Source organism: Neophocaena asiaeorientalis, unplaced genomic scaffold (genome assembly GCF_003031525.2).
Source record: "Neophocaena asiaeorientalis asiaeorientalis breed wild unplaced genomic scaffold, Neophocaena_asiaeorientalis_V1.1 scaffold135, whole genome shotgun sequence".
Classification (NCBI taxonomy): Eukaryota; Metazoa; Chordata; class Mammalia; order Artiodactyla; family Phocoenidae; genus Neophocaena; species Neophocaena asiaeorientalis.
In genome coordinates, this window is record NW_020175190.1 from 440,614 (window position 1) to 466,478 (window position 25,865).

Consider the following 25,865-nt stretch of genomic DNA (forward strand, 5'->3'; position numbering starts at 1 on the left):
AGCCCAACAGGTAAAGTAAAATAAAGATCATATTTAAGCATGGAAAGCTTGCTTTCCTCCCTTTAACTACACATATGACACTGTTCCACTGCATGGTTTCTGATCAGGAGTATGGAAAACCTACCTCATGGTATCCCTATCTCATCTCATAACCTGGCCTGGAAAAGCTGCTCTGTCCTGTTCAAACAGCCAATCCATGTTGAAAGCTGAAATTTTATACAGTCTCCCAGAAGCTATCATGGTGCATCACTACTTATGGTGCCTTACAGGTTGTTTTTAAAAACTCCCCAAAAGATTTACCAGGTGCAGGGAGATGTCACTAAAGTCTTGACTGGTATTATGTTCCCAGCAGTGCTGGCCACTGGGCCTTGGCACCGACTCCTGTCAGCCATGCCAAGAGCCTGAGGGAGGGCAGCTGAAGCAGGAGGTGCCACAACAACAAGCTCAGGCAGTGGAAGGCAAGAGGGAACTAGGACGTTTGTTTTTCTAATTTGGAGTGTATTCACTCCAGAGGAAGGGCACAGAGCCAGAGTCCACCACCACATTCCCAGGCAGAAAAGCAAGCCCTCCACTTGATGGAAATAAAAGGGCAGCTCTGAAGGGCAACTTCCAACATCTGCCTGGGATGGGCAGCTTGTGAAAAGGCCAAGCAACATCAGGCCCCCTTCCTACCAACATTAAGATCTGGGGCCAACGTGGTGGCTTCTGACCACCCATCTCTTCCCAGTTGTTAGAAAAACAAGGACCAGGTTACAGATTGTTCATCACAATTAATCACTGAAGGATTAAAGTTGAAAGCAGTCAGTTATTCTTCCATGGTCTTCCCTAACCCAGTGGGGCATTCAGACCATTCACACCACCCACCAGAAGCCTTAGTTATAACTTAAAATTAATCACCATCAAAAATCTGTTTTGTGAAGGCCTTTTCTCTCTTATATCTTATCTGTTTATTCAATATTTATTTCTATATGTATCTAAGGCCTCCATATTCCTTTTCAGCCAGTTTTTATTAACAGATGGTGAAAAGATTAAGAAGCAGCTGTGTTCCAGATGTTGGCAAACGGATATTATGCTACCTCCTATCACTCTGTGAGCTCCACATTTCCCACTATGCCAAGAGAGCTTGAGGGACTAATTCCTGCTCACTGAAACCTTCCATAGACACTTGGAAATCCTGTCATACATCCTCGAGTTTAAGAGATTTGTAATAAATGGGTACTGCTCTCAAAGAGCTTATATAGGTTAGTAGTAAATGATTTAAAAACCGAGATATGCTATAATCACTACTTCGTGATCCACTGATAAATACAAGACACAGAACATTTGGCTTTAAACCACAAGTTTGGATCTTCAAAATGTCTTATTGAAATTAAAGAATTTCTGTTAGGTAGGCATTCTTGGGGAGATTCCCAAATGGCGTGGACATCCTCTGGTATTAGCTCAAGGATTTTTCCTGTTTAAGGGCATAGAGGACAACTACTAACTTAAAACCTTTGTTCTTAAACAGGTTATTCTAACAGCATGGAGCCCTTTTCCCAGTAAGGGAGAATGGGTATTGCACTGAGGAAGTAGCCATCATCTGCAAATCCTTTGCTTAAAGGCTCTTCTGTTTAAGAATTCTGCTTGGTCGTTCTTTGAACATAAGTCTCTAGAAACAAATTAGGGGAAAATTGGCCCCACTGTATCTCAATTGAGACAAAAGGGATTTGGATTTGTAAATGATTTCACCAGGGTCCACATCTTTGCCCCAAGTATCCCGTACGTAGGCTTAGCTACAGGCTGTGGGCCAGACCTCTCTATAATCAGACATATACTTATAAGCCTTTTCTTCGCAGCAAACACAGTGTTAGGCAATACAACCATGAACAACACAGATATAATCTCTGCTTTCTGAAGACTTCATTGGGGGTGGGAGCATGAGGAAGGTACACAACACCAAATTTGCAGATAAATATCTAATGTCATGTGATTATAAGGGAAGAAGAAAGAGTGACATGGGTAGATAGGATGGTACACGAAGGATTCACTGAGGAGGGGATACCTGAGTAGAGATGTGAATGCAGCAATCCACATGGATCTCAGGAGCCAGGGCATCGCAGGCAGAGGGCATAGTAAGTGCAAAGGCCCTACAGCATAGCATGCATGGCAACAAAAGGTAAAGAAATTATAAAGTAGTTATGGAATATAAATAAAGTTTTGCTCTCCTCTGCCCTGAACATGTTTGAAGGCAAAAGGAAACACAGCTGTAAGAAAAATTTAAACAAAATACGGTAATGACAAAGAATATTCAACAAAGCATCCAATATAACTGGTATTCTTGAAATAGAAAAACTGAACAGATGGACCAAAAGAACGACATAATACAGGAGAACTTCCCTGAAAGGAAAGAAGTGAATTGGAGATTAAAAGGACACACTATATATAAGAGGAAAAACAAAACCAATAGAGAGATTCTACTTACTTAAAGTATGAAGAAACAATTCGTCAGGAAGTCTATACAGGACAAAATAATTATATTCACAAAAGGGAAAAAAGTCAGACTGGCCTTAGGTTTCTACAGAGCAATAATCCAGGCCAGAAGATGATGAAGCATGGCTGCAAAGGACACAAGGACCACTCAAGAATATCACAGTCAGCTCAACTGTTGAACAATAAGGAGATATTTTCAAACTTAAAAACTCCTGGAATATAGCACCTCATGAGCTGTTCTGCAAGGAGGGTGGGAGAGGAGAGGAGAGAGGGATTCAACAAAATCCAGTCAACCAGGTGATGAATGGCAAAGTTGTGTTAAAAAGTAGTACAAATGAAGTTATTTACAAAACAGAAATAGAGTCACAGATGTAGAAAACAAACTTATGGTTACCAGGGGGGATAAGGGGTGGGGGGAATAAATTGGGAGATTGGGATTGACACATACACGCCACTATATATAAAACAGATAACTAATAAGGACCTACTGTATAGCACAGGGAATTCTTCTCAATACTCTGTAATGACCTATATGGAGAAAGAATTTTTAAAGGAGTGCATATACATATATGTATAGCTGATTCACTCTGCTATACAGCAGAAACTAACACAACATTTTAAATCAACTATACTCCAATGAAAAAATTTTAAAAGAGAATGTGGGCGACCCTGCCCGCCGGTTGCTGGGGAGCGGCTGCCGAAGCCCGCGGGGCTGGGGAGCGGGCGGCGCCCAGAGGGACTTGCCGGGGACTCTTGACCATCACGGCTCCCCGCATTGCAGCAGCTGGCTGTATTCCAGCTGGACCACCCCAGCCCGAGGGGGAGCTGCTGCCCTTTCTCTCCTCCGCACCTTGCCCAGCGACGGCTGACCACACATCCCTGACACTGCACGTCGCCGGCAGCTCCAGGAGGAGCCGTCTCCCGGCTCGGCCAGTCTGCCCCCGGGTGTGAGGGCTGGCGCCTGGACTCTGTCATCCAAGTTGGCGAGCCTGGAGCACTCGGAGGCCGCCCAGCGGCATCTGCAGCCTGAAGGCAGGATGCTCAAGGGGCAGCTTCCAAACACTGATGAAGACCTCGCCGCCTGCCCGGGGTCCCCGGCCACTGACCACCGTTGGGGACCCGAGAAGAGCCCAGTGCTCCCTCTGGACACCCCAGCGCAAGTCAGCAACGAGGACCCACAGGCCAGCGGGAGACCCTTCAGTCTGAAGCAGCCGCCGCCGCCGCCGCCGAGGCCCAGGCTGGAGCGAGCACTGTCCCTGGATGAGAAAGGCTGGAGGAAGAGGCGGTTTCAAACCAGCCGTGAGGACCTGGCCGCGAGGAATCGGGCCAGACCCTCCGGGGGCACCCCTTAGGACGAGGCCCCCGGGACCCCGGCCTGCAGTGGCTCCCCGCCCTGCCTGAGCACCTCCCTGCAGGAGATCCCCACAACCCGCAGGGCCCCGGGCAGCGGAGGCCCCTGCTCGCGGGGTAACTGCCTTTCCGGAATGATCAGCACTTCCCTGGACCTCCTGCACCGGGATGGGGCCTCGACCGGGAGCATCCACCGGCTGGCTAGCCTGCTTCCCCGGCGCCCACTGCCCGCCATGGACGGCAACGCCGCCTCCGACGCCCTGCGGACAGCAAACAAGGTGGACTGGGCTCACGCGGACTGCAAGGTGCAGCTACAGGCCAAACTGTTCCAGGCCCACAGCAGCCTGGACCCCGGCAGGCCCCCGAGCCCCCTGGCCCGTGACGTCCCTTCACTGGGCCAGGTCCACCTTCAGCCTCCTGGTGCCCATCCGCACCAAGGATGTCCGCAGCAGGTAGGGCCTCGGGGGCGGGCGGCATCATGGCCTGCTTCTGTGGCCTTCGTTGGCCTTCAGAAGCCCCGTGAGAACCACAGGAAGCTTCCCCTGGAAGCGTGTGATGTGCTGCAGCGCGTCTCCCTCCACTGACCCCCATCTCCCAGGCCCTCCCCAGCTTTTCCTTTGCGTCTCAGCCCCACAGGCACCTATGAAGCAGATGGTGGGGTACACAGGTCCCTCTGCGCACTGGGCGGCCCTGTTTTCCTTCCCGTTTCTTGCTCCGTAGGGGGCAGCCTTCATCCATGTGTGCAGGTCGGCCCAGGACTCCGGGGTGGGTCGTGGAACCCGTGTCCCCGTAGCCGCTTTGATCAGGACCAGCGTTTAGCCAGCTGTGCCCTGTGCACACGCCGGCACTTTTCCAGGACCGAGAGCTGGACAGGGGTAGGGGCCCCAGTGACAGCGGCTGGGCTGCCCCGAGGGGAGGGTCCCCGGGACCCACCTCTGGCAGGGAGGGGCGCAGGCAGAGCCCGACTCGTGCACTTTGCTCTCAGGAGTGCCCCGGGATTTCTCAGTGCTTGGGGCTCGGTCTGCCGAGGGCTGCCCAGCAATCGCCCCACCCCCTGACCCTGCAGGCAAGGAGAGGGGTCTCGCATCTCATAGGACGCCGGGCTTCCGGGCCCCTCAGGGGACTTTAAGAATTAGTCCGTCTTGACTTCTTTATAGTTTAAAGGGGAGGCGGGCGCCGCCCTCCTGCTTAGGTCCCATCTCGCACCTCTGCCCACCTCTCCCGAGCCAGAGCCATGAGGGTTCACCAGGACCCGGGTCCCAGGAGCTTCTGAGTCCAACCCATCCACGCCCACCAGCTCTCTCCTGACCCGTCGTCTCCGGGAGCCTGGTGTCGGGCCACACTGCGGTGCCCACGCTGTGACTCAGAAGGGCCGCCCTGTCCGTGCTGGGCCTGGCCACTGACCGCGGGCTCTCACGTCTCCTGCCTCATCGGCCGGGGCTGGGCAGGTTGTTTGAAGCGAACATCGGGCCACGGCCTTGACTTGGGGGCCCCACGCCATCCACTCCCTGCTGGGACGCCCTAGGCCCCGGGGGACGCAGGGAGCTCTGTCACCAGCGCCCCCCGCCGCACCCTCCCATCCAGACCAGGCCTACGCCAACCCTTCCGGACGTGGACTGGGGGAGGGGAGGAGTGAGGCAATCCCTGTTCTGGTGTCCTGGGGCGGCTGCAACAAAGCACCACAGACTGAAAGCCTTAAAACAGGAGTTACTCCGTCCCAGTTCTGAGTCCAGAATTCAGAAATCCAGGTGCGGCAGGACCGCGCTCCCTCCCGAGCCTCCAGCAAGGGTCCTTCCTGCCTCTTCCACCTGCTGGGGGCCCAGGCGTCCCTGGCTTGTGGCTCCATCTTCACGTGGCTTCTCCTCTGTGTCTGTCTCTCCTCTTCCATAAGGACAGCGGTCATTGGACTTAGGGTCACCCTCATCCAGGAGGACCTCATCTCAAGATCCTTAACTAATTACATCTGTCTGCAAAGATCCTTTTCTAAATAAGGTCACATTCGCAGATTCTGGGGGTCAGGGGGCAGATGGAAGGTAATCCTTACCCACCCCCACCCTTGGTGAGCCCAGCAGTGAAAGCCAGGCAGGTGGTTCCTCGGGCCCCCAGGCTCCCTCCTGCACCCTCCATCAGCACCGGGCCTTCTTTTAGGACAAAATAGGTTCCTTTGTTAAAGTAATTCAGCATGTTTCTCATAAAGCGCGAAATCTCTTAGTGCATTTAAAGTATGATTTCACAGGGAATTCCCGGGTTGTCCAGTAGTTAGGACTTGGCGCTCTCACTGCCGTGGCCCTAAGAACTAAGATCCTGCAGGCCGAGCGGCCAAACAGTATTTCAGTTTAAATTTCATGCAATTTATGTAGACTCGCCTGTTATATAAAAATGAGAAGCACGTCTCAAAATCAGATCCCCAGCTTTGCTCTCACACAAGCAGCCGACAATGGGTTGATGGGCTCCCCACCTCCAGACTCTCCGTGTGTGTCCTAGGACACAGGTCGGCGGACTGGATAGTGACTGTTTCAATTTTGTGAGCCTTGTGGTCTCTGTGGCAGTGCTCACCTCTGCCATGGGGGTGAAAAAGCAGCCCCAGGCCTCGCACCAACAGCGTGGCTGTGTGGCAGGAATGCTTTGTTCAGGGAGGCCGAAGTGTGAATTTCAGGGCATTTTCCCATGTCACGAAATACTAATTTTTCCCAACCATTTAAAAGCACAGGGGACTTCCCTGGTGGTCCAGTGGGTGAGACTCCATGCTCCCAATGCAGGGGGCCCGGGTTTGATCCCTGGTCGGGGAACTATGTCCCACATGCCGCAACTAAGAAGTCCGAATGCCACAACTAAAAGATCCTACGCGCTGCAGCGAAGATCCCGCGTGCCACAACTAAGACCCAGTGCAGCCAAAATAAATAAACATTTAAAAATTAAAAAAATAAAATAAGAGAATGTGTATGTATGTATGTATGTATATATATATATATGTATGTATAACTGAATCACTTTGCTGTACAGCAGAAATTAACACAACATTGTAAATCAACTATACTTCAATACAATAAATTTTTTTAAAAAGTAGGGCAGCCTTACTCATATATAAATCATATACCATACAAGCCACTCATTTAAAGTATACTATTCAATGGTTTCTGGTATATTCAGGGACATAACTAAGATTAATTAAAATTAACAGAAGTGGTAGTGGGAAAAAAAATGAGTGCACAGAATTCATTAATATTTCTTAACTGTAAGACCAAAAAAATGGGAAACTAAAGTTACAGAGAAATTTATAATAAATTTTAACAATAAAAGCTAAAACAATTGGAAGGAAGGGGAGAGGAGATGGGAGGAAGTATAAGTATATTCTCTAAATTTGAAATGTGAGACTAAAAAAAAAACAGATTTGTCACCTCCTAATGTCTTTCACATTTTTTAAAATAAATTTATTTATTTTATTTTATTTATTTTTGTTGGGTCTGTTGCTGCACGTGGGCGGTGAGCAGGGGCTACTCTTTGCTGCGGGTGCACGGACTTCCCATTGCAGTGGCTTCTTCTGTTGCAGAGCACGGGCTCTAGGCACGCGGGCTTTAGTAGTTGTGGCTTGCAGGCTCAGTAGTTGTGGCTTGTGTGCTCTAGAACGCAGGCTCAGTAGTTGTGGCGCACAGGCTTGGTTGCTCCGCGGCATATGGGATCTTCCCAGACCAGGGCTCGAACCCGTGTCCCCTGCGTTGGTAGGTGGATTCTTAACCACTGTGCCACCAGGTAAGTCCCATCTTTCATCTTCTTAAGGGGCTCCCATAGGAATTAATATCCCTGGTGATGAAGAAAGTTTTATCTGAAACTCAGTGATAATTCCTTAGGGTTCACTTTAGCTTTTGCTATATTAAATTTGAGAAAAATTAATTGCCTTTTTTAAAGAATGTAAAGGATGATACCATTCTTACAGATTTTTATCTGCATATGTGCATGGAGAGGTATCTACAATGATGGTTTGCAATTGTTAACCCTGGTTATTTCTGGCTAGTAGGATTTTAGGCAATTTGTTGCCTTTCTTTGCATTTTTCCATATGGCCTGAGTGTTTTATAGTGATCATGTATAATTTCTATAAGAACAGTATAAAAAAGGTGAAGTTAAATCGTCTGTGGGATTCCCTGGCAGCCCAGTGGTTAGGACTTGGCACTTTCACTGCCGAGGGCCTGGGTTCATTCCCTGGTTGGGGAACTAAGATCCCACAAGCCGCACAGCGCAGCCCAAAAATAAAATAAATTGTCTGCATTTTTCCACATCACCTTCTACTTTTAACCCTAATCAACTTGTTCTTCTTTCCAAAATCAGAGTTTTCGTATTAGTAATAGGAAAATCAAGAGAGTTTTATCCTGTTTTGTTTTACATTTACTAGGTAAGGTTTAATGGAAGATGACTGATTTTATTTACTTAGGCTTTACGTAAGCCAAGGTTACTTAGTGAGGGGTAAAAGTGATGATCCTTATTTATTAGAATGGCAATATTTTTGTTAAGTTTCTCAACAGTTTATTATTGAAATGTTAAGTTCTAACATCTATATCAGTGTCTATGTATATATTTACATTAATAATAATTATCAATTAAATTTTCTTTACACTGAAAATAAGAACAGACATCTAACACCTGACCAGCTACTGTGTTCCAGAACTCCACTACAAGTTTTACATTTGTTAGCCAATCCTTGCAAACCTATGACATACATACTCCTATTTTACAGATGAGAAAAAAAGAAACCAGGAAAGGTAAATTCGCTTGCTAAAGACTACAAGCTAATAAGGCCTGACTCCTAAGTCCATGCTTTTTCCACCACATAACTGTTTTCTTAGTATGGAACTTTGTACATAGTAAGTGTACAATAATTGTTTTATTATTAAACCAGCAAAGTATACCTCATAAGCTTTGGATGTAGTTTTGCAATGAATTGTCTTAGTTCATCCAATTCCCAAGATACCTGCTTCCTAAATTAGGGAAGCAGCCTCTCCTAACATCTAAAATTAGTTTCATCCTGTGCCTCACTTTACAGACTTCTAAGTAAGCAGCATTAGCAAATGAGCTAAGTGCATCTGAAAGTGTACGACACGACAGGTCCAACTACAGGGAAACCATGCTTTAATACCTAAAGTACGTCTGAATTTAAAATTTTTTTAAAATTTAGTAAACTTTTAAATGTTAGTTGAAAGGAAAGTTAAAATATAAATTATTCACTCTTTCAAACTCAGTTTTAAATTTTATTTTTAACTTCCTTCCACCTCATTTATAATATTAACTTTGACACTTAACTCCCTGTTTTTGAATTTCAAGAAGTGTTTAACTTTTGGCCCCATCCACTTTTCCAGCCTCATCTGCTCATACTTTCAGCTCTAGGACTATCCAACTACTTGTGGTTTCCAGAACACACCTTGTTGTTTCATGCCTCTATACCTTTTTTTTTTAAATTAATTTCTATTGGAGTATAGTTGATTTACAATGTGTTAGTTTCTGCTGTACAGCAAAGTGAATCAGTTATACATAGACATATATCCACTCTTTTTTAGATTCTTTTCTCATGCCTCTGTACCTTTTGTACATGATGTTTCCTCCATCTAGAATGTGCTTTATTCCCCCTTCCCAAATTTTGCTCTTGGTGTCACCTTCTCCCAGGAACATTCCTAATAGCTGCCTCCCTCGCCCCAAGAGAGGGCCAGTCACTTTCTCCTCTGTGCTACCTCTCCCCTCTCACCCCCTTCACTGGTGCTCCCAAGATCCTACACTATGATTGTTTAATGCAGCGTTTGCTCCTCCTGGGCTATGAGGTCGGGAAGTGTGCTACTCCCTCTTCCGATGGATCGATGGGATACACAAATCATGTATACTCAATTTGTTTTTTGAGCTCTGAACCAAGTTTTTCTAGGATGTGTTCAAATATCTGTATACATATGGTTCCCATATGGCCCTTGGTGCTCGCATGTTAAAATCTAGTCATTCCCTGAAAACACAAACCGAATTAAACAAAGTCAGGATTGTCTACTATATTAAGATTGTTCCTGATCCTGGGGTAGCAGTCAGATCAATCAGAAGAAACCCACCTGTGTCCAGAAGAAATGGACACAGGGACAGGGTCTCAGGAGAGAATCCAACAAAATTAAGAAGAGATCCAGAGTTTTACCATGTTTCTCAGTCACATACTCTAAGCTCATTAAGACACCAAGGACACTGAACAAAGGAAGAGTCATGGAATAAAAACCAAGTTCTCTGAACTTATGGTTACTGGGGGGAAGGGTTCTGGAGGTGGGGGTATTTAGGGAGTTTGGGATTGACATGTACACACTGCTATATTTTATTTTATTTTATTTTATTTTTTTACATCTTTATTGGAGTATAATTGCTTTACAATGGTGTGTTAGTTTCTCCTTTTAACAAAGTGAATCAGTTATACATATACATATGTTCCCATACCTCTTTCCTCTTGCATCTCCCTCCCTACCACCCTCCCTATCCCACCCCTCCAGGCAGTCACAAATCACCGAGCTGATCTCCCTGTGCTATGTGGCTGCTTCCCACTAGCTATCTACCTTACATTTGGTAGTGTATATATGTCCATGCCTCTCTCTCGCTTTGTCACATCTTACCCTTCCCCCTCCCCATATCCTCAAGTCCATTCTCTAGTAGGTCTGTGTCTTTATTCCTGTCTTACCCCTAGGTTCTTCATGACATTTTTTTTCTTAAATTCCATATATATGTGTTAGCATACGGTATTTGTCTTTCTCTTTCTGACTTACTTCACTCTGTATGACAGACTCTAGGACACTGCTGTATTTTAAATGGATAACCAACAAGAACCTACTGTACAGCACAAGGAACTCTGCTCAATATCATGTAATCACCTAAATGGGAAAAGAATTTGAAAAAGAATAGATACATGTATATGTATAACTGAATCACTTTGCTGTACACCTGAAACTAACATATTGTTAATCAACTATACTCCAATATACAATAAAAAGTCTAAAAAAAAAAGTTCTTATACTGTGATTTAAACCAAAGATGACCCTCACAAAGACTTAACATTCTGTTGAATTTTGTTAAATTTCTCAGCAGTTTATTATTGAAATGCTAAGTTCTAATATCTGTGTTGGTGTCTGTACATATACATATCTTTTTCATTTTCATATTCATTCCTATACATATGAGCGCGTCAAGAAGGATGAGCCTGGTGAGGCACCAAAGATTACAATTGTTCAGTCCATGCTTAGCAGGCATGAACACTGCCACTGTACCCAATAAAGTTCCATCAAGTCTATGACTCTCCATTCTTTAGCAGTCACTCCAATTGCTTCAAACCTTCTGTTCAAGGTATGACAGTATACATATTGCCTTAACAGTGATCGAAGATACAAATGTTATCTGACAATATTTTTCAGGACTAAACATCTGAAGGTACTCTTACTGTATAACAGAGAACTAAATTAAATACCCTGTGATAAACCATAATGGAAAAGAATATAAAAAAGAGAATGTCTATATGTGTATAACTGAGTCACATTACTGTACAGCTGAGATTGTAAATCAACTACACTTCAATAAAAAAAAAAACACATCTGAAGGTAAATGAGTAAAATAATCTATCACCCTCTTAAATGCACACACACATGTGCACGCACACACACACACACACACACACACACACACACACACACGAGAAGAAAGCCTGATTCTGTTTTTCCAAAGAGAATATCTTCAGTGACCTTCCAAACAAACCTATTATACATTTTATTTTTGAAACATACCCTACATTCACAAGGGCAACAGAAAAAAATTGCCCTTGGCATTTCTTAAAAGATGTGATTCAAAAGACACGGGATTGTCAGCTTTTTTTTCTGTAGGCATATGTTGCCCAGTGGGATGTAAAACCATTCAGAGGTCTGATTCAGAAAGAAAAATATGAAGGGGATAAGGTCAGAGCAGTTATGTACAGTCCAGTATGGTAAAACACATTTGCAAAATCAGGACAAGATACTGTAGCTCCACCATCTGTAGTCTGGTTTCCCAGCATCCACCTTTTACTTGGATACCAAGGGCTCTGAATGAGCATGTATCCCGGAATATCTTAGGTCTGAGATCATTCACCTCTCAGGGAAAACAAACACATACAAACACGGCACACACTGAAGTGGCTCTGACTTGTGCTAAAAATAAATAAATAAATAAATAAATCCCAGAATTACCCACAGAAAGCACCAGCTAGTGCTCAGAATGAATCAAATGGAATATACAACCATGAACTGAATGATGACTCTCCTTGTAAAGTTATCTTTATCTCCAATGAAAAGGCTTAAATTATATTCCACTTATAATTCCAAAATTTAAGATTGCTTTCTGTCAAACCGAACTTTGACAACAAATTTAAATATTTAGATGACACCTAAAGTCACCTGGCAGACAATTCTGTTACATCTTGAGATAAATTGGGACTGAGCCTGAGAACTTGCAGGTTACTGTTTAAATGCACAGGTTTCGGCAACCAAGTTTAGAAACAAACAAAAAAATCTACTACCTAACACACCTCCCTACGGGCCCCATCTCACTGCCAGCTGCTTTTTAAAAAGTGAAGAATTTGTATTTGAGCTGGTTATTCATAAGAGCTGGTTATTGTTCCCTAGTTACTTCACCTTAAAATCACCTAGTAAGCAGTAAACACCCTCTTTAAAAAACAAAAAAAAAACCAAAACCATCATAGCAAAATTAGAAGGCTTGTGCATGACATTCCTCTGGTTGAATATTTGTCTTAAAAATTAAAATTATTTTCAGAAAACCGCTCTCACACATTAAACGTCTGAAGAAATTAAAGAAAGAAAAAAGAGGGGAAAAACCACACTTATATACACATATTAACACATAAAAGAGTGTTTCTTATCCAACTAAAAAGCACACTGTGAAGGCAAGGCGGTGCTGAACTGTTTTTAGCAAGGACATAGCTGACCAAACCACAGAGCACTCACCAAGCCCAACCACTGCCACCCCTGGCGTCCCCTTGGTTTGCATCCATGCTACGTGTTTCCACCCACCATTTGCAGGATGCCCGTTTACAGCCATGTGGACCAAGACGATGAGTCATCTACCATCCAGAATTCTTTTCTTGACCTTTTCACATGCAATCACCTTTAGCACACTCCATAGGCACGTCCTCCGCAGAACATGTGCCCTGGAACATAAGGAATTTCAAACTGAACACAGAACTTAGCATTCTTGATGGTCCTCACTTTGCCAAATGGATTTATTCCAGAGCTTTAAAGAAAAATCACAACCGAAACCATGACCAGATGTGTTTAGAAAGATACAAACTAAATCAGTTAGGAGACTGACGTCCTTTACTAAAAACAGGCCTATGAGGTAAAAGAACTTCAGTTACTCACCGAGAGGAAGTTATAGCAAAACAAAGCAGTGAAAAGATACATAAAACATTTCACAACTGAAGCTGACTTTTCCAACTTCACATGGCTGAATATTTTTTAAACTATTTTTGAACTTAACACTTCATGTAGTAACCTAAAAACAAAAATTCATGACCTGTACCTTATGTACAACAAATCACAAAATCTCATACAGCACTTACTATATGGCAAATATAAGCACTTTCTGGACATTCACTTACTTCATCCTTTTTGTAATCTCTGTTTTCCATGAGGAAAACAACGCAGAGACCTACAGGTAACTTGCCCAAGGGCACTGACAATGGCAGAGCTGGGATTCAAAGGGGGTAGTCTGGTTCTAACTGGGATCAGTGGTTATTATACTAACCACCTTCCCAAAGGAGTTTAACATAGATGATCCTTTTTTAAAACAGTTAAGTTTACTTAAAACTACACAAGTTTATTTTATAAGGTGAGAAGCCTTACAGTTAAAGAATTTAAACTAGAGAAATTACTGTTAGGTGGTGGCAGAGCTAAAGTTTATCAGTCCCGGCAAACACCCACATAAGAAGAAGTAGTGGGAGACTAACTTTTTTGAGTTAAATATTCAGAGTCTGGAGAAATTAACATAGCTGGAGAAGTGTAGGGAAGGTGATGACAGCCAAGAAACTCCAAAAGCTGGGAAGGCGATCAAAGAAAACCCCAGGGCTACAGTGCCTAACATCAGTCACACTCCTGTTGATTCTTCCTCCTCAATGCAGTCTTTCAGGAATGGTGCCTCCTCGCCATCTCACTGCTGGTGCTTAAATTCAGGCCTTCGGCATCTCTTGGCCCAATTGTGCCAACAATCTCTTACTCAGCTTCTAGTCACCACCTCCTCCCCTACCCCAGCATCTAATAGCTCTGCTGCTAACAGAATAGTCTTTCTGAAACACAAATACATCCGATTATGTTATTCCCCTTTTTAACTCTTCGGTGGTCCCTGTAGCCAAAAATTTCCAGTTCCACCATCTCTGCATAGAATCAAAGTCCATCACCCCAGGATTTCCCCTGTCTCTCTGTTTGCAGGCCCAGGAAAACACTAGGCTAAGTCATTCCTCTCTTACCCAGTTCACATTGCGCCTCTGCTGAAAAAAATCCTTCTTCCCAGCCCCCATTATTCAACCTGCAGGACATCTCTCTATTCATCTCTTTTTCCATAAAGTTGTTCCACTCCTGCCTCCCACCAATAGAACCGACAACTTTCTCCTTTGTGTCTTCAGTGTACCACATGTATATGATTTTATTATACCGTCAATTTTTTACACACCTGACTCCCCTACTGTAATATAAGTCCCGTAAGAATACAGAAAGTGTCTTGTCATTTTATCAACAGCACCTGATAGTGCCTGACACACAGTAGGAGCTTTATTCATTACCGCCTGATAAACACATGCCTCCCACGGGCCACTATAGCCTTTCTCTTGCCAAAAGTTTTCAGTTCAGTCTCTTGGTTCCCTCCAGCCCCATGAGAACATAGGTCCTGATTTTTTTAAATGGAAGGCATTCTAGAAAGATATGATCTACTCTATAGTCAACTTTTCAGAACACCTCCAAAGTGAAGAATAAATGTTGACTACTATAGTTCACAAAGAATGGACCATAGAACAAATCCCAGAGGTTATAGGTAGGGTAGGAGATTCTATGGTCATATACATTCAGAACGCCTTGTGACATTTCCCTCTATGAAGAGTTAAATCACATTATCATATTAAAGTCCTAAGAAATTGGTTAACTTTGGACTTACTAACTTTGGATAGGCAAGTGAACCTTCCTTTGCTTCTGTTTTCTCATCAATAAATGGAAATAACAGTCTCTACCTTGATATGGTTATTGTAGGAATTGAATGAGATAATAAATATCAAATGTTCAGAACAATACTTGGCATACAGTAAGTGCTCAGTAAATTCAAGCAACATTTAACATTTAAATTGACATTTTCTTTTTTCTTTTCTTTTCTTTTTTTTGGCGGTACGCGGGCCTCTCACTGTCATGGCCTCTCCCGTTGCAGAGCACAGGCTCCGGACGCACAGGCTCAGTGGCCATGGCTCACGGGCCCAGCCGCCCCGCGGCATGTGGGATCTTCCCGGACCGGGGCACGAACCCGTGTCCCCTGCATCAGCAGGCGGACTCTCAACCACTGCGCCACCAGGGAAGCCCTAAATTGACATTTTCTAAACACATTTAACTACAAAGTCTGTTTTTTTGGTCTAGCCGTTACTAACACTGCACCTATACACTTTGAGAAACACCAATACAGAATAAATACTCTACCACAAGTTGGTCATTATGGAGATTTACTGCTCCAGACTTTAGGAGAAATACAGGCAATCTGATAGTTAAAATGGAGGACAATTCACTCTGGCTTCTCTGTGGCTGGCAAACATCAAAGTTGCAGCTGTCGCAACTTGCTGAGATAAGAAAAAGTGCATTGTGTGAACTGAAGGAAAACTACTCTGCAATGGAAAGAAGTTCCTTATGTGTAAATCTCACTACCCTTTCTGTACCTAGAAAGCAGTATATTCATCAAGTTCTTATCTTCATTGCCAAGGAATCCTGCTATTAAAGAGTAAGACAAATAATCCATCCAGTCCATTTTTTCCCTTTAAAAAATGAAAAGATTTATACTGGTAAAACTTAAAAGTAGATGATTCTTAATTCCAGCTTCCTCGAGTACAAAACTGTGCAGTATTGTGTGTGTGAGCATCTGTATGCATCTTCCTGGGTTAAGTATCATAGGAGTGACTGAGTTTTTTTTAACCATTTTTATAAAATTGAAGTACAGTTAATTTACAATGTTGTGTTAGTTTCAAGTATACAGCAAAGTGATTCAGTTATATGTATAACTGAATATATATACTTTTTCATATTCTTTTCCATTATAGGTTAATACAGGATATTGAATATAGTTCTCTGTGCTATACAGTAGGTCCACGTTGTTTACGTATTTTACATATAGTAGTGTGTATATGTTAATCCCAAACTCCTAATTTATCTCCCCCCCACTGCTATCCTCTTTGGTAACCGTAAGTTTGTTTTCTATGTCTGCGGGTCTATTTCTGTTTTGTAAATAAGTTGATTTTGTATCATTTTTTTAGTCCTACATATAAGTGGTATCACATGATATTTGTCTGAGTTTTTTAAAAAAAATCAGGCCTATGTATCATTTAAATATTAAAAATCAAACAATAGGAATGGGTATATACAGTGAAAGGAGAGATTTATCTCTCTCCCAACCCTAATCTTTACCCAGAGCCAACCACTAGTATCAGTTTTTTATAACCTTCCAAAGACAGCTTATGTATGTGTTTGTAAGTATATATAGCAATATTATACTGTCACTCCATTTTTACGGAGATAATAGTATATGATATTAACTATACTGCAACTAGCTTTTTTCACTCAGCAGTTTACCTTAGAGCTCTATCCATATCAACACAGAGGTACAGATTATTTGGTTAATGGACATACCAAAACTTAAGGCAACCCTATGATAGACTGATAGGTTGTTACCAGTGTCTTGCTATTTACAAATAACACTGAAAACAAACATCCTTTAACATACATCTTTAGGCAAGAAATCAAGCAGGGAATTGCTGAATCAAAAAATATAAAGACTGCTAAACTGCCCTCCAAAGGTTGCCCATTTTATCCTCTCAAGAATACTTACTTCCTATATACTCTTATGGTTTTCAGATTTTCTATCTTTTTTAATCTGACAGGTAAAAAATGATAACTAATGCTTTTAATTTCTGTGGCCTATTTTGAATGAAAGAACCTCTGATTTAAGATGAGTCATACTTATGACAACTCAGTCATGGAAACAAAGGCACGATCAAAACTGGAACAATAACAGGAATTCGGTGAAGGTTTGCTTCAAGCTGACGGCTCTAGGGATGGTGGTCTGCAGACAGAGTAATTAAAAGGTTTCACCACGGGAGGTTTCTATCACATTGCCAAACTGGAATATGTCTAAATAGATGACTGAACGTTTAGGGGAAAAGGGCATTTTGCAACCTGTAAGAAATACGGGAGTGTGCAAGGAGACAATGACCCACTATTGGCAGAGGTCCAGCGGACCCACACGTTCAACTCACCATCCAGTAGCCAGTGCTGGCCGCGCCTGTTCTCCAGCTCTGACAGCATGAGGCGTGTGATCACGTGATCTGGAACCAAAAGACTTTTCTCTATGTACTGCTTTGCCATATCACCAACTTCTATTAAAGACAGGAAAAAGACACTCTCAAAAAAGAAGCTTCAAAAAAAAAAAAAAAAACTTACAAACTCTTTTCTGACAGTTTTGCCTTCTTTCTCATTCCTCCCTGATGGCACGGGGAAGCTGAGAGGCACAACCACTCCTTAGAGACCAAAGGAAAAATTTTCCACTGCTCTTCTAGAAAGAATGCTGGATGACACAAACATCAACCGGTTTATTTCTTTTCACGAGCCTCAGGATAAGCAGATGGCACCTTGCTGACGCAGTTGTAGAAGCAACGCAGTGTTATTAGTGGAATGCCAAGTTCATAAAAAGATGTGAATTTAAAAATTTTTTTCAAAGAAAAAAATGCTCATATCATAATTTAAAATAACAATTTCTTATATGTGGAAATTGTAAGTTGGGTTCAGGAGAACAAATTAGCAGTTTAAATCTGCTAAATTTCTAGGAACTAAATTTCTTTTTTTAACCAAGATGAAGTCCTCTGCTCTCCAGGGATCTGATAATGAACCATTAAGAAACACATTCTTGACAGGCCAATTAAGTTCTTATAAAAACATATAGCAGAATTATATTACTAGGTTAGAAAGCTCAAGAATCATTTAGCCTCCACCTTCACCTAGAATTTAAGGCAGAGCCCTTCCTTCCCCAGACTGAGCCTATACTCCCAACTCTGACTTCAACACTGAAACGTGGGCTGTGAAGAGTTCCCATCACTGGACAAGGATCTCAAAATTAGGCCCAATGATGTGGATTCGGTAACGTGCAAGAAACAGAACATGTATGTGGCTAAACATGAATGTGAACAAAACACATTCATTCAACAAGGATGTGTTGACTGCATACGATTTAACAGGTAATATTCGACAAATGTAACAGTGACTAAAAGTTGCAGTTACTGATCTCTAAGCAGTATTACTTTCCTTAAACGCAACAATAACAATCTTAACTGAGAGTTCATATTATCCCAGGCACTTATACGTGTTATTTCATTGATTCCTAAGATCCTCAACTTTAGACAGGAGGTAATACCCATATTTTTGAATGACAGCTTTACTGAGATATAATTCACACACCACAACATTCACCGTCTTAAAGTGTACAATTCAGTGGTTTTTTAATGCTTCCTCAGTGCTGTGTAACCATCACCACTACCTAATTTCAGAACATTTATATGACCCCAGAAAGAAACCTTGTACCTATTAGCAGTCACTCCCCATTTCCTCCTCCCTTTAGGCCCTGGCTTCTACTAATCCACTTTTTGTCTATAGATTTGCCTACTCTGCACATTTCACATAAATGGAAGCACACTATGTGGTTTTTTGTGTCTGGTTCCTTTACTTAGCATAATGTTTTCAAGATGCATCCATGTCGTACCACCTACAGTACTTCATTCATTTTCATGGCTGAATATTATGATTCCATTGTATGGACATATATTTTTTGTCACTCTTTGGATATTTTGAATAATGCTGCAGTGTACAAGTTTTTGTGTGAATGCATGCTTTCAGTTCTCTTCGGTAGTACCTGTAAGGTATATATGTTTTATATCTGAAAAATCACTGTCAGACAGAACGCTCAGAGTAACTGACAAGCTTGGTGTTTACTCTGCAATGGTCAGGCCAGCCCCAGGGCCCTGTTTTTAGTCCCATCCACCAAACTTTAAGGTACATATAAACAACAAATACACATCTTCCAAGGTGAGAGACCAAGACGTGAACTGGCTCCAAATATCCCAGGAGGAAACAGTAATGAATAGGAATTGTCTTGCTTGGAAAAGAGAAGAACCAGAGAAGGCCATGACAATTTACCCATAACCTGATACTTGGCACATGGAAAAGGCATTAATTTATTTAATCCTCAGAGCTTAGAATTAGGACTAGTAGTAGGAATTATAAATGGACAGGAAAAGTTGCCTAAGGAAATTTTTGAATAGAGACTGCCCAGGAAGGGATGGTATAGAGAGATTTTGAAAACTGGATTGGGGATTGGGCTTAATTCATGTTTTAGGTCCCTTCAGATGGAGGATTTATGGTATTAGGATATATCTGAATTCAGTAATTTAATGGAGAACAGTATCAAAAATGATACGTCTAAGGCCTCTGATTATCTCCTGACTCTCCTAAGTGGCTTCCACTGATACCTCTGACACTTATCCTGTCCAAACTCAACATTCCCCTCCCACTCTGCTCTTAACCTAGTGTTTCCCGCCTCCTCAGTAATGGAGTCCCCCATTATCCGCAGTTTTCTTGGATTCAGTTACCCAAGGTCAACCACGGTCTGAAAATATTAAATGGAAAATTCCAGAAATAAGCAACTCGTAAGTTTTAAATCGGGTGCCGTTCTGAGTAGCATGATGAAATCTCTTGCCATCCTATTCCGTCCAGCCTGGGATGTGAATCATCCCTTGGTCCTGAGTATCCCACCTGTTAGTCACTTAGTAGCTATCTTGGTTATCAGATCAACTGTCTCAGTACCTTCAAGTGACCATATTTTACATAATAATGACACAAAGTGCAAGAGTAGTGATGCTGGCCATTTGGATGTGCTAAAGAGAAGCTATAAAGTGCTTCTTTTAAGTGAAAAGGTAAACGTTCGACTTAAGGAGGAAGGAAAAACATTGTATGCTGAGGCTGCTAAGGTATATGGTAAGAACACATCTATCCGTGAAATTGCGAAGAAGGAAAATGAAATTCATGCCAGTTTTGCTGCTGAACCTCAAACTGCGAAAGTTATGGATACAGTGCATGATAAGGGCTTAGTTAAGATGAAAAATGCATTGAATTTGTACAATAAGATACTCTGAGACCACATTCACGTAACTTTTAGTACAGTATATTGTTATAATTGTCCTATTTTATTAATTATTGTTGTTAACCTCTTACCTTACCTAATTTATAAATTACTTTACCATAAAATTACTTTATCAAAATTCCTTTATCCTAGGTATGTATGTATGTATAGAGAAAAAACATAGTGTGTGTGTATATATATATATATATATATATATGGTTCAGTACTCTCTGTAGTTTCAGGCATCAACTGGGGGCCTTGGAACCTATTCCCCATGAATAAGGGGATGTCACCTAAGGTTAAGCACAGTTGTCTTGATTTTTCCCATTCTTTTATATCTAACTGAACATGAAGATTTTGAAATTCTACTTCCACAGTGTCTCTCATATCCAAGACAATTGATCAAAACATAATAGTGCAACAGTAACTACTGGTCAACAAATTTGAGCAAGCTGTGGGGATGCTGCAGAACAGGCTATGTCGTTGTGAGGAGAGAGAAGTGCAGCGATGGCCCTGGACCACCCTGGTGGTTAACAGGAGCGCATGGCTTCTCAGAAAGCTGAGCCAAAGGAAGGAAGCAGCTACATACACTCCAAAACCTAATTTAGAAATCTTTATATAGTGAAGAGGAGACAATTGGTCAAAGAACCAACAGACTGATAAGCCGTCTCATAGCTAAGATCAAAGTGGGTCCTTTACCCATACCAATCATTGACCATCTACAAAATCAAAAGATTGCTTCTGGGGTCTTCCACATATCAGTCAACCAAAATAATAAATAATTAGATTACCTAAACAGCCAATTCTCAATTCTTAGCTCACCTGACTTCTCAGTAGCATGCGAGATGGCTCCTTTGCAATAAGTACAGCAGCTAGAGTGATCCTTTTAAAATGCAAGCCCATCATAACCCTCCAATGACTTCCCATCTCACTGGAAGTATAAGCCAAGCCCTCACCTTGGTCTCCAAGGCCCTGTGTGATTAGGCCCTAGTTCTCTGACCCCATCTCCTACTTCTCTCCTCATTGCCCATCCTATTCCAGACACAACAGCCTCCTTGCACTTTCCTGAAGATCATAAGCATGTGCCCTCGCCAGGACCTTTGCATTTGTTCTTTCCTCTGCCAGGAACACTCTGTCCTCCAGAATTTCACATGGGTCAAGCCCTCATTGCATCCAGATCTCTGATTAAGTATCACCTCAAAATGGGCTTCTCGGGGTTTCCCTGGTGGCGCAGTGGTTGAGAGTCCGCCTGCCGATGCAGTTCGTGCCCCGGTCCGGGAAGATCCCACATGCCGCGGAGCGGCTGGGCCCGTGAGCCATGGCCGCAGAGCCTGCGCGTCCAGAGCCTGTGCTCCGCGACGGGAGACGCCACAACAGTGAGAGGCCCACGTACTGCCAAAAAAAAAGGGCTTCCCACCCTATCCAAACAGCACAAGCACAAACACAGACCCCTATCACCCTCTACTCTCTTATCCTACTGTGCATTATTTTCTAGAACTACAGACTTTACATATTGTATATTGATGTATTTGTGAATTCACTTTCTGTCCACCCCCACCAGAATATTGCTATTAGTTCATTGAAAAAATAATACTACTTTCCTCACTGCCATATCCTCAGTGCTTAGAATATAATCTGGCATGTATAGATAACTCCATAAAATTTTGTTGCACGAATGAATGAACACACTGAAGATTACAGAGAATTCTTTTCCCCTGGCAAAAATCAATGTGATCTTCCTATACAGTTATTACAGAACCATTTCCCCAAGATCATAGATAGCTCAACTTTGCCAGGTATCAACCTTTTCAAGGGAAATATAGAAAAGTGTGATCAGTACTAACTAGGTGAGATGGCCATGTAGGGTTTCATAGCTCAGTCTTATTTCCTCAGCCTTTCAAACTATGAATAGCAATGAATGAGGTCGGGGAGGGAAAACTGGGGAGAAGGAAACACCAGGACCCAACGTTGCAGAGGCATGGGGCTGCTTGGCATACTTGGAGGAACTTCAGTTAGTGACATCTGACAAAACCACGCCATGAGAGAGAGCTAGACCGGTAGGTTAAGGAGTATGGGCTTCGAGGGACTAAAGGAAAAATGGGTAGTTCCAGAAATGCCATTCCCACAGCTAAAACCAACTATTTAATTTGCAGGGCCCAGCGCAAAATGAAAATATGGAGCCTCCTTGTTCAAAAACTAAAAATTAAAAAAAAAAAAAAAAAACTAAAAATTTCTAGATGGCAACAGCAGAGCATTACACTAAGTGCAGGGCCTTGTGTGACTACACAAGTCAATGCCCACGGCGATGTGAAATTTGGACAGGGTTGGCGTGGTGAAAGCCAAGGAGGCTGTGACAATAATCCAAGCACAAACAGGCCTGGTCCAAAGCAGAGGCAACATCAGAAGACCTTCTGGCCCTTGAGAGTACCTTGAGCTAACCCAACGGAGACTGTGCAACTCCAAGTTCAAAATAACCCCGTGGAAGACTTCCAGAACCATCTTAATCCAATTTACTAGTGAAGAGAAAGATCTAAGCAGCATCCTTTCCCATTTTGGGCAGGCTGGGCTCTTCTCTGGAGCAGGACAGACAGCATGCCCTCTAATCTGATACAAAATCAAACTTGCTCCATGTCTCTCACTCCACACCCCACACCCCCTAAAAACCAGGAAAAGCCAACAGCAGCCAGAGCAAAGTGGCCTTAACATATCTACACCTGAATGAAGACTTCACTACAGCAGCAATCTGAAATAAAACACTAGTTAGAAGACAAGTCCATTCCAGAAAACAGGACCTTCATCTGCCCTTGTCAGTTTCCTTGGAGGAGAAAGCAGTATCATTAAACGCTAATGCCAGCATGTTTGAATAAAACACATACCTGCTCCAATTCCTCAAGCAGTATTCCAAAGAAAGGCTGTATATACACATATGTTGTCTTACACTACTTTTGCATCCTTAGTGTGTACACGTATGTGCACACACACACACACACTAAAATAATAAACCATAAACCACCAGGAAGGTTTCAAAAATAAACTTAATAAATTAAGAGTAACTCAAAAAAAGACCAACAGCTTTGCATATCTTAAGTGTCACAAAAACCAAAAAATAAAACTAATCATGTGTTTATGAGATTGACCAGAACACCAGTGAATAAGGCCACATTTGGAAAAACTTTCTTCAGAAATGGAAAGTGTCAGATGACAAAATGGTATGTATTATAAAATTATGCATGTATGTATATGTATAGATCGATATTACCATTGTCAATGTTAAATGTATTAGAAGAAAATACACCTCTTTTACAATATAAATTTTGTAGCAATGCATCTTACAAACCTATTCCATTTAATTACTACTAAATATAAATTAAAATAGACATGACCTTGGTTACCTTGAGAAATATATATTTTCAATTTCTAGCCAGATCAGACAACATATAAGTTTTCAGAATTTAACACTACCTATTAAGTTGTATATTTAAAATAACACCAAATAGAAAATTTTAAGATAACACAGAACTTAAGTACCTATTAAATAGGTCATTTCTCCAAAACTCAGGCTTCCAGGCTATGGAAGATATTTTTATTGACCTCAGTTCTTTCACATTAAAGTTGTCCATATTCGCCTTAACAGACCGACATAGATCATTGTATTCTGGGCAGCAAATATGGCAAAACACTGTCCACTGCTAAAAGGGGAGGATTTGGGGCACACGATTTGAATTATCTTGATTAAAAAGAAAACACCAGGACTTCCCTGGTGGTGCAATGGTTAAGAATCCACCTGCCAATGCAGGGGACACGGGTTCGATCCCCGGCCCGGGAAGATCCCACATGCCACAGAGCAACTAAGCCCATGCACCACAACTACTGAGCCTGTGCTCTAGAGCACACGAGCCACAACTACTGAGCCTGCGTGCCACAACTACTGAGCCCACGTGCCACAACTACTGAAGCCCACGTGCCTAGGGCCCATGCTCCGCAACAAGAGAAGCCACCACAGTGAGAAGCCCATAACAAAGAGTAGCCCCCACTCGCCGCAACTAGAGAAAGCCTGCACGCAGCAACAAAGACCCAAATATAAAATAAATTTTAAAAAGAAAGAAAAGAAAAAAGAAAAAAAAAACTAGGAGAGCCACTAAGCAAATAACATTTCTTTAGAAAAACCATGAGAAAACACTCGCAGATATGTAGGTGGCACAAAATCCATTCTATAGCCGCCCTAAATATTCACAACTGCCAGCTCAAACATTCCAGAGACTGAATGACTTCCAAAAAGAAATAAATGCATAAAGGTCCAATATGTGAAAGACAGATTACTGAAATGGGCGGTGGGGGGAGATGGTAAACACTTCACTCAGGGGAAACTGGAGAATATGGGACGTGGTTGGTTTTATGGTTTAAATACTCTCTGAATCCACTTAATACTCACTCAGTTGATATTTATTCAGCATCTACCATGGGCCAGGCCCTGTGCCAACCTCAGAGGAGGCCTGTCGCAACCTCAGAGGAGGCCTGTCCCAACCTCAGAGGAGGCCTGTCCCAGAGCTCAGAACCTAAACACGGGGATCAGGTGCCAGCCACAGAAAGCTTTCAATAGCAAAATTTTATGGAATTTTACTCTGTCAGGCAAAAAAATTAAATAGCCGGTAATTATCACATTAAGGTATACAAGCTCTTATGTTGTCAATAAAATTCCGTATAAATACATTTTGAAACAGAAAGAGGCTATTGGTCACAAACTAAATGAGGGTATTTGGTCCAATATTCAACCTGCCAGCTAATTCACCTTTGATTACTGAAGAGTTATCCCTAAAATCCTAGTCCAGAGTTAACAGAAAGTCAACCAGGATCCCTTAATCTCTTGACACTGGAGACAAAACGATTTGTTTTAACAAAGGTGGAGATTAAGAAAGATAATCAACTTTAGTCAGGTAAAATCCACTACTGGAATGGAAGTCTCTTGAAACCAAACCTCAACTACTATTAATACTTTAAGCAAAGGCAAGTGAGGTCTTTTTATTTGATTTGAATATATCTGTCTTTTGTCTTTCTTTGTCAAATACTTTTTTCAGTAACTAGCCCAGAAAGTACCAGCATAAGGACAACAATGACAAGGGTGTTTTGTGGCATGGGCCTCCAACCAGCTGTGCAATGACCCTGCCAGCATCCTACCAGACACCTCCCCCTTTATCCCTAGTGTATGTGAGTCACTCCAATTACTCAGAACCACAGGTGAAAACTCTCTTCCCCAGGAACATGCCACTTATCTAACCAAAATTTTCTGTGCATCTACTACACGCAAGGCACAAGAGATACAAATATAAGAACACCTCCAAGAATGAGGAGTGGGGACAGACTCATGAACATAATTATTAAAAAGTGTATGCTCGGGCTTCCCTGGTGGCGCAGTGGTTGAGAGTCCGCCTGCTGATGCAGGGGACACGGATTCGTGCCCCGGTCTGGGAGGATCCCACATGCCGCGGAGTGGCTGGGCCCGTGAGCCATGGCCGCTGAGCCTGTGCGTCCAGAGCCTGTGCTCCGCAACGGGAGAGGCCACAACAGTGAGAGGCCCGCATACCGCGCAAAAAAAAAA

General features: G+C 42.6%; 1 protein-coding gene across 3 annotated transcripts in view; it reads right to left on the reverse strand.

The window, feature by feature from the left end:
• AK4 (adenylate kinase 4) overlaps nucleotides 1-25,865 on the reverse strand; it is a 75,761-nt gene that overhangs the window by 22,557 nt on the left and 27,339 nt on the right. For 2 of the 3 annotated variants that reach the window (XM_024764761.1, XM_024764760.1), the window contains exon 3: nucleotides 17,358-17,477. The exons of the other annotated variant lie outside the window; for it this stretch is intronic. In XM_024764761.1, coding sequence (XP_024620529.1) covers nucleotides 17,358-17,477 — 120 coding nt within the window. The remainder of the gene's footprint in view (nucleotides 1-17,357; nucleotides 17,478-25,865) is intronic. 3 annotated transcript variants of the gene reach the window in all.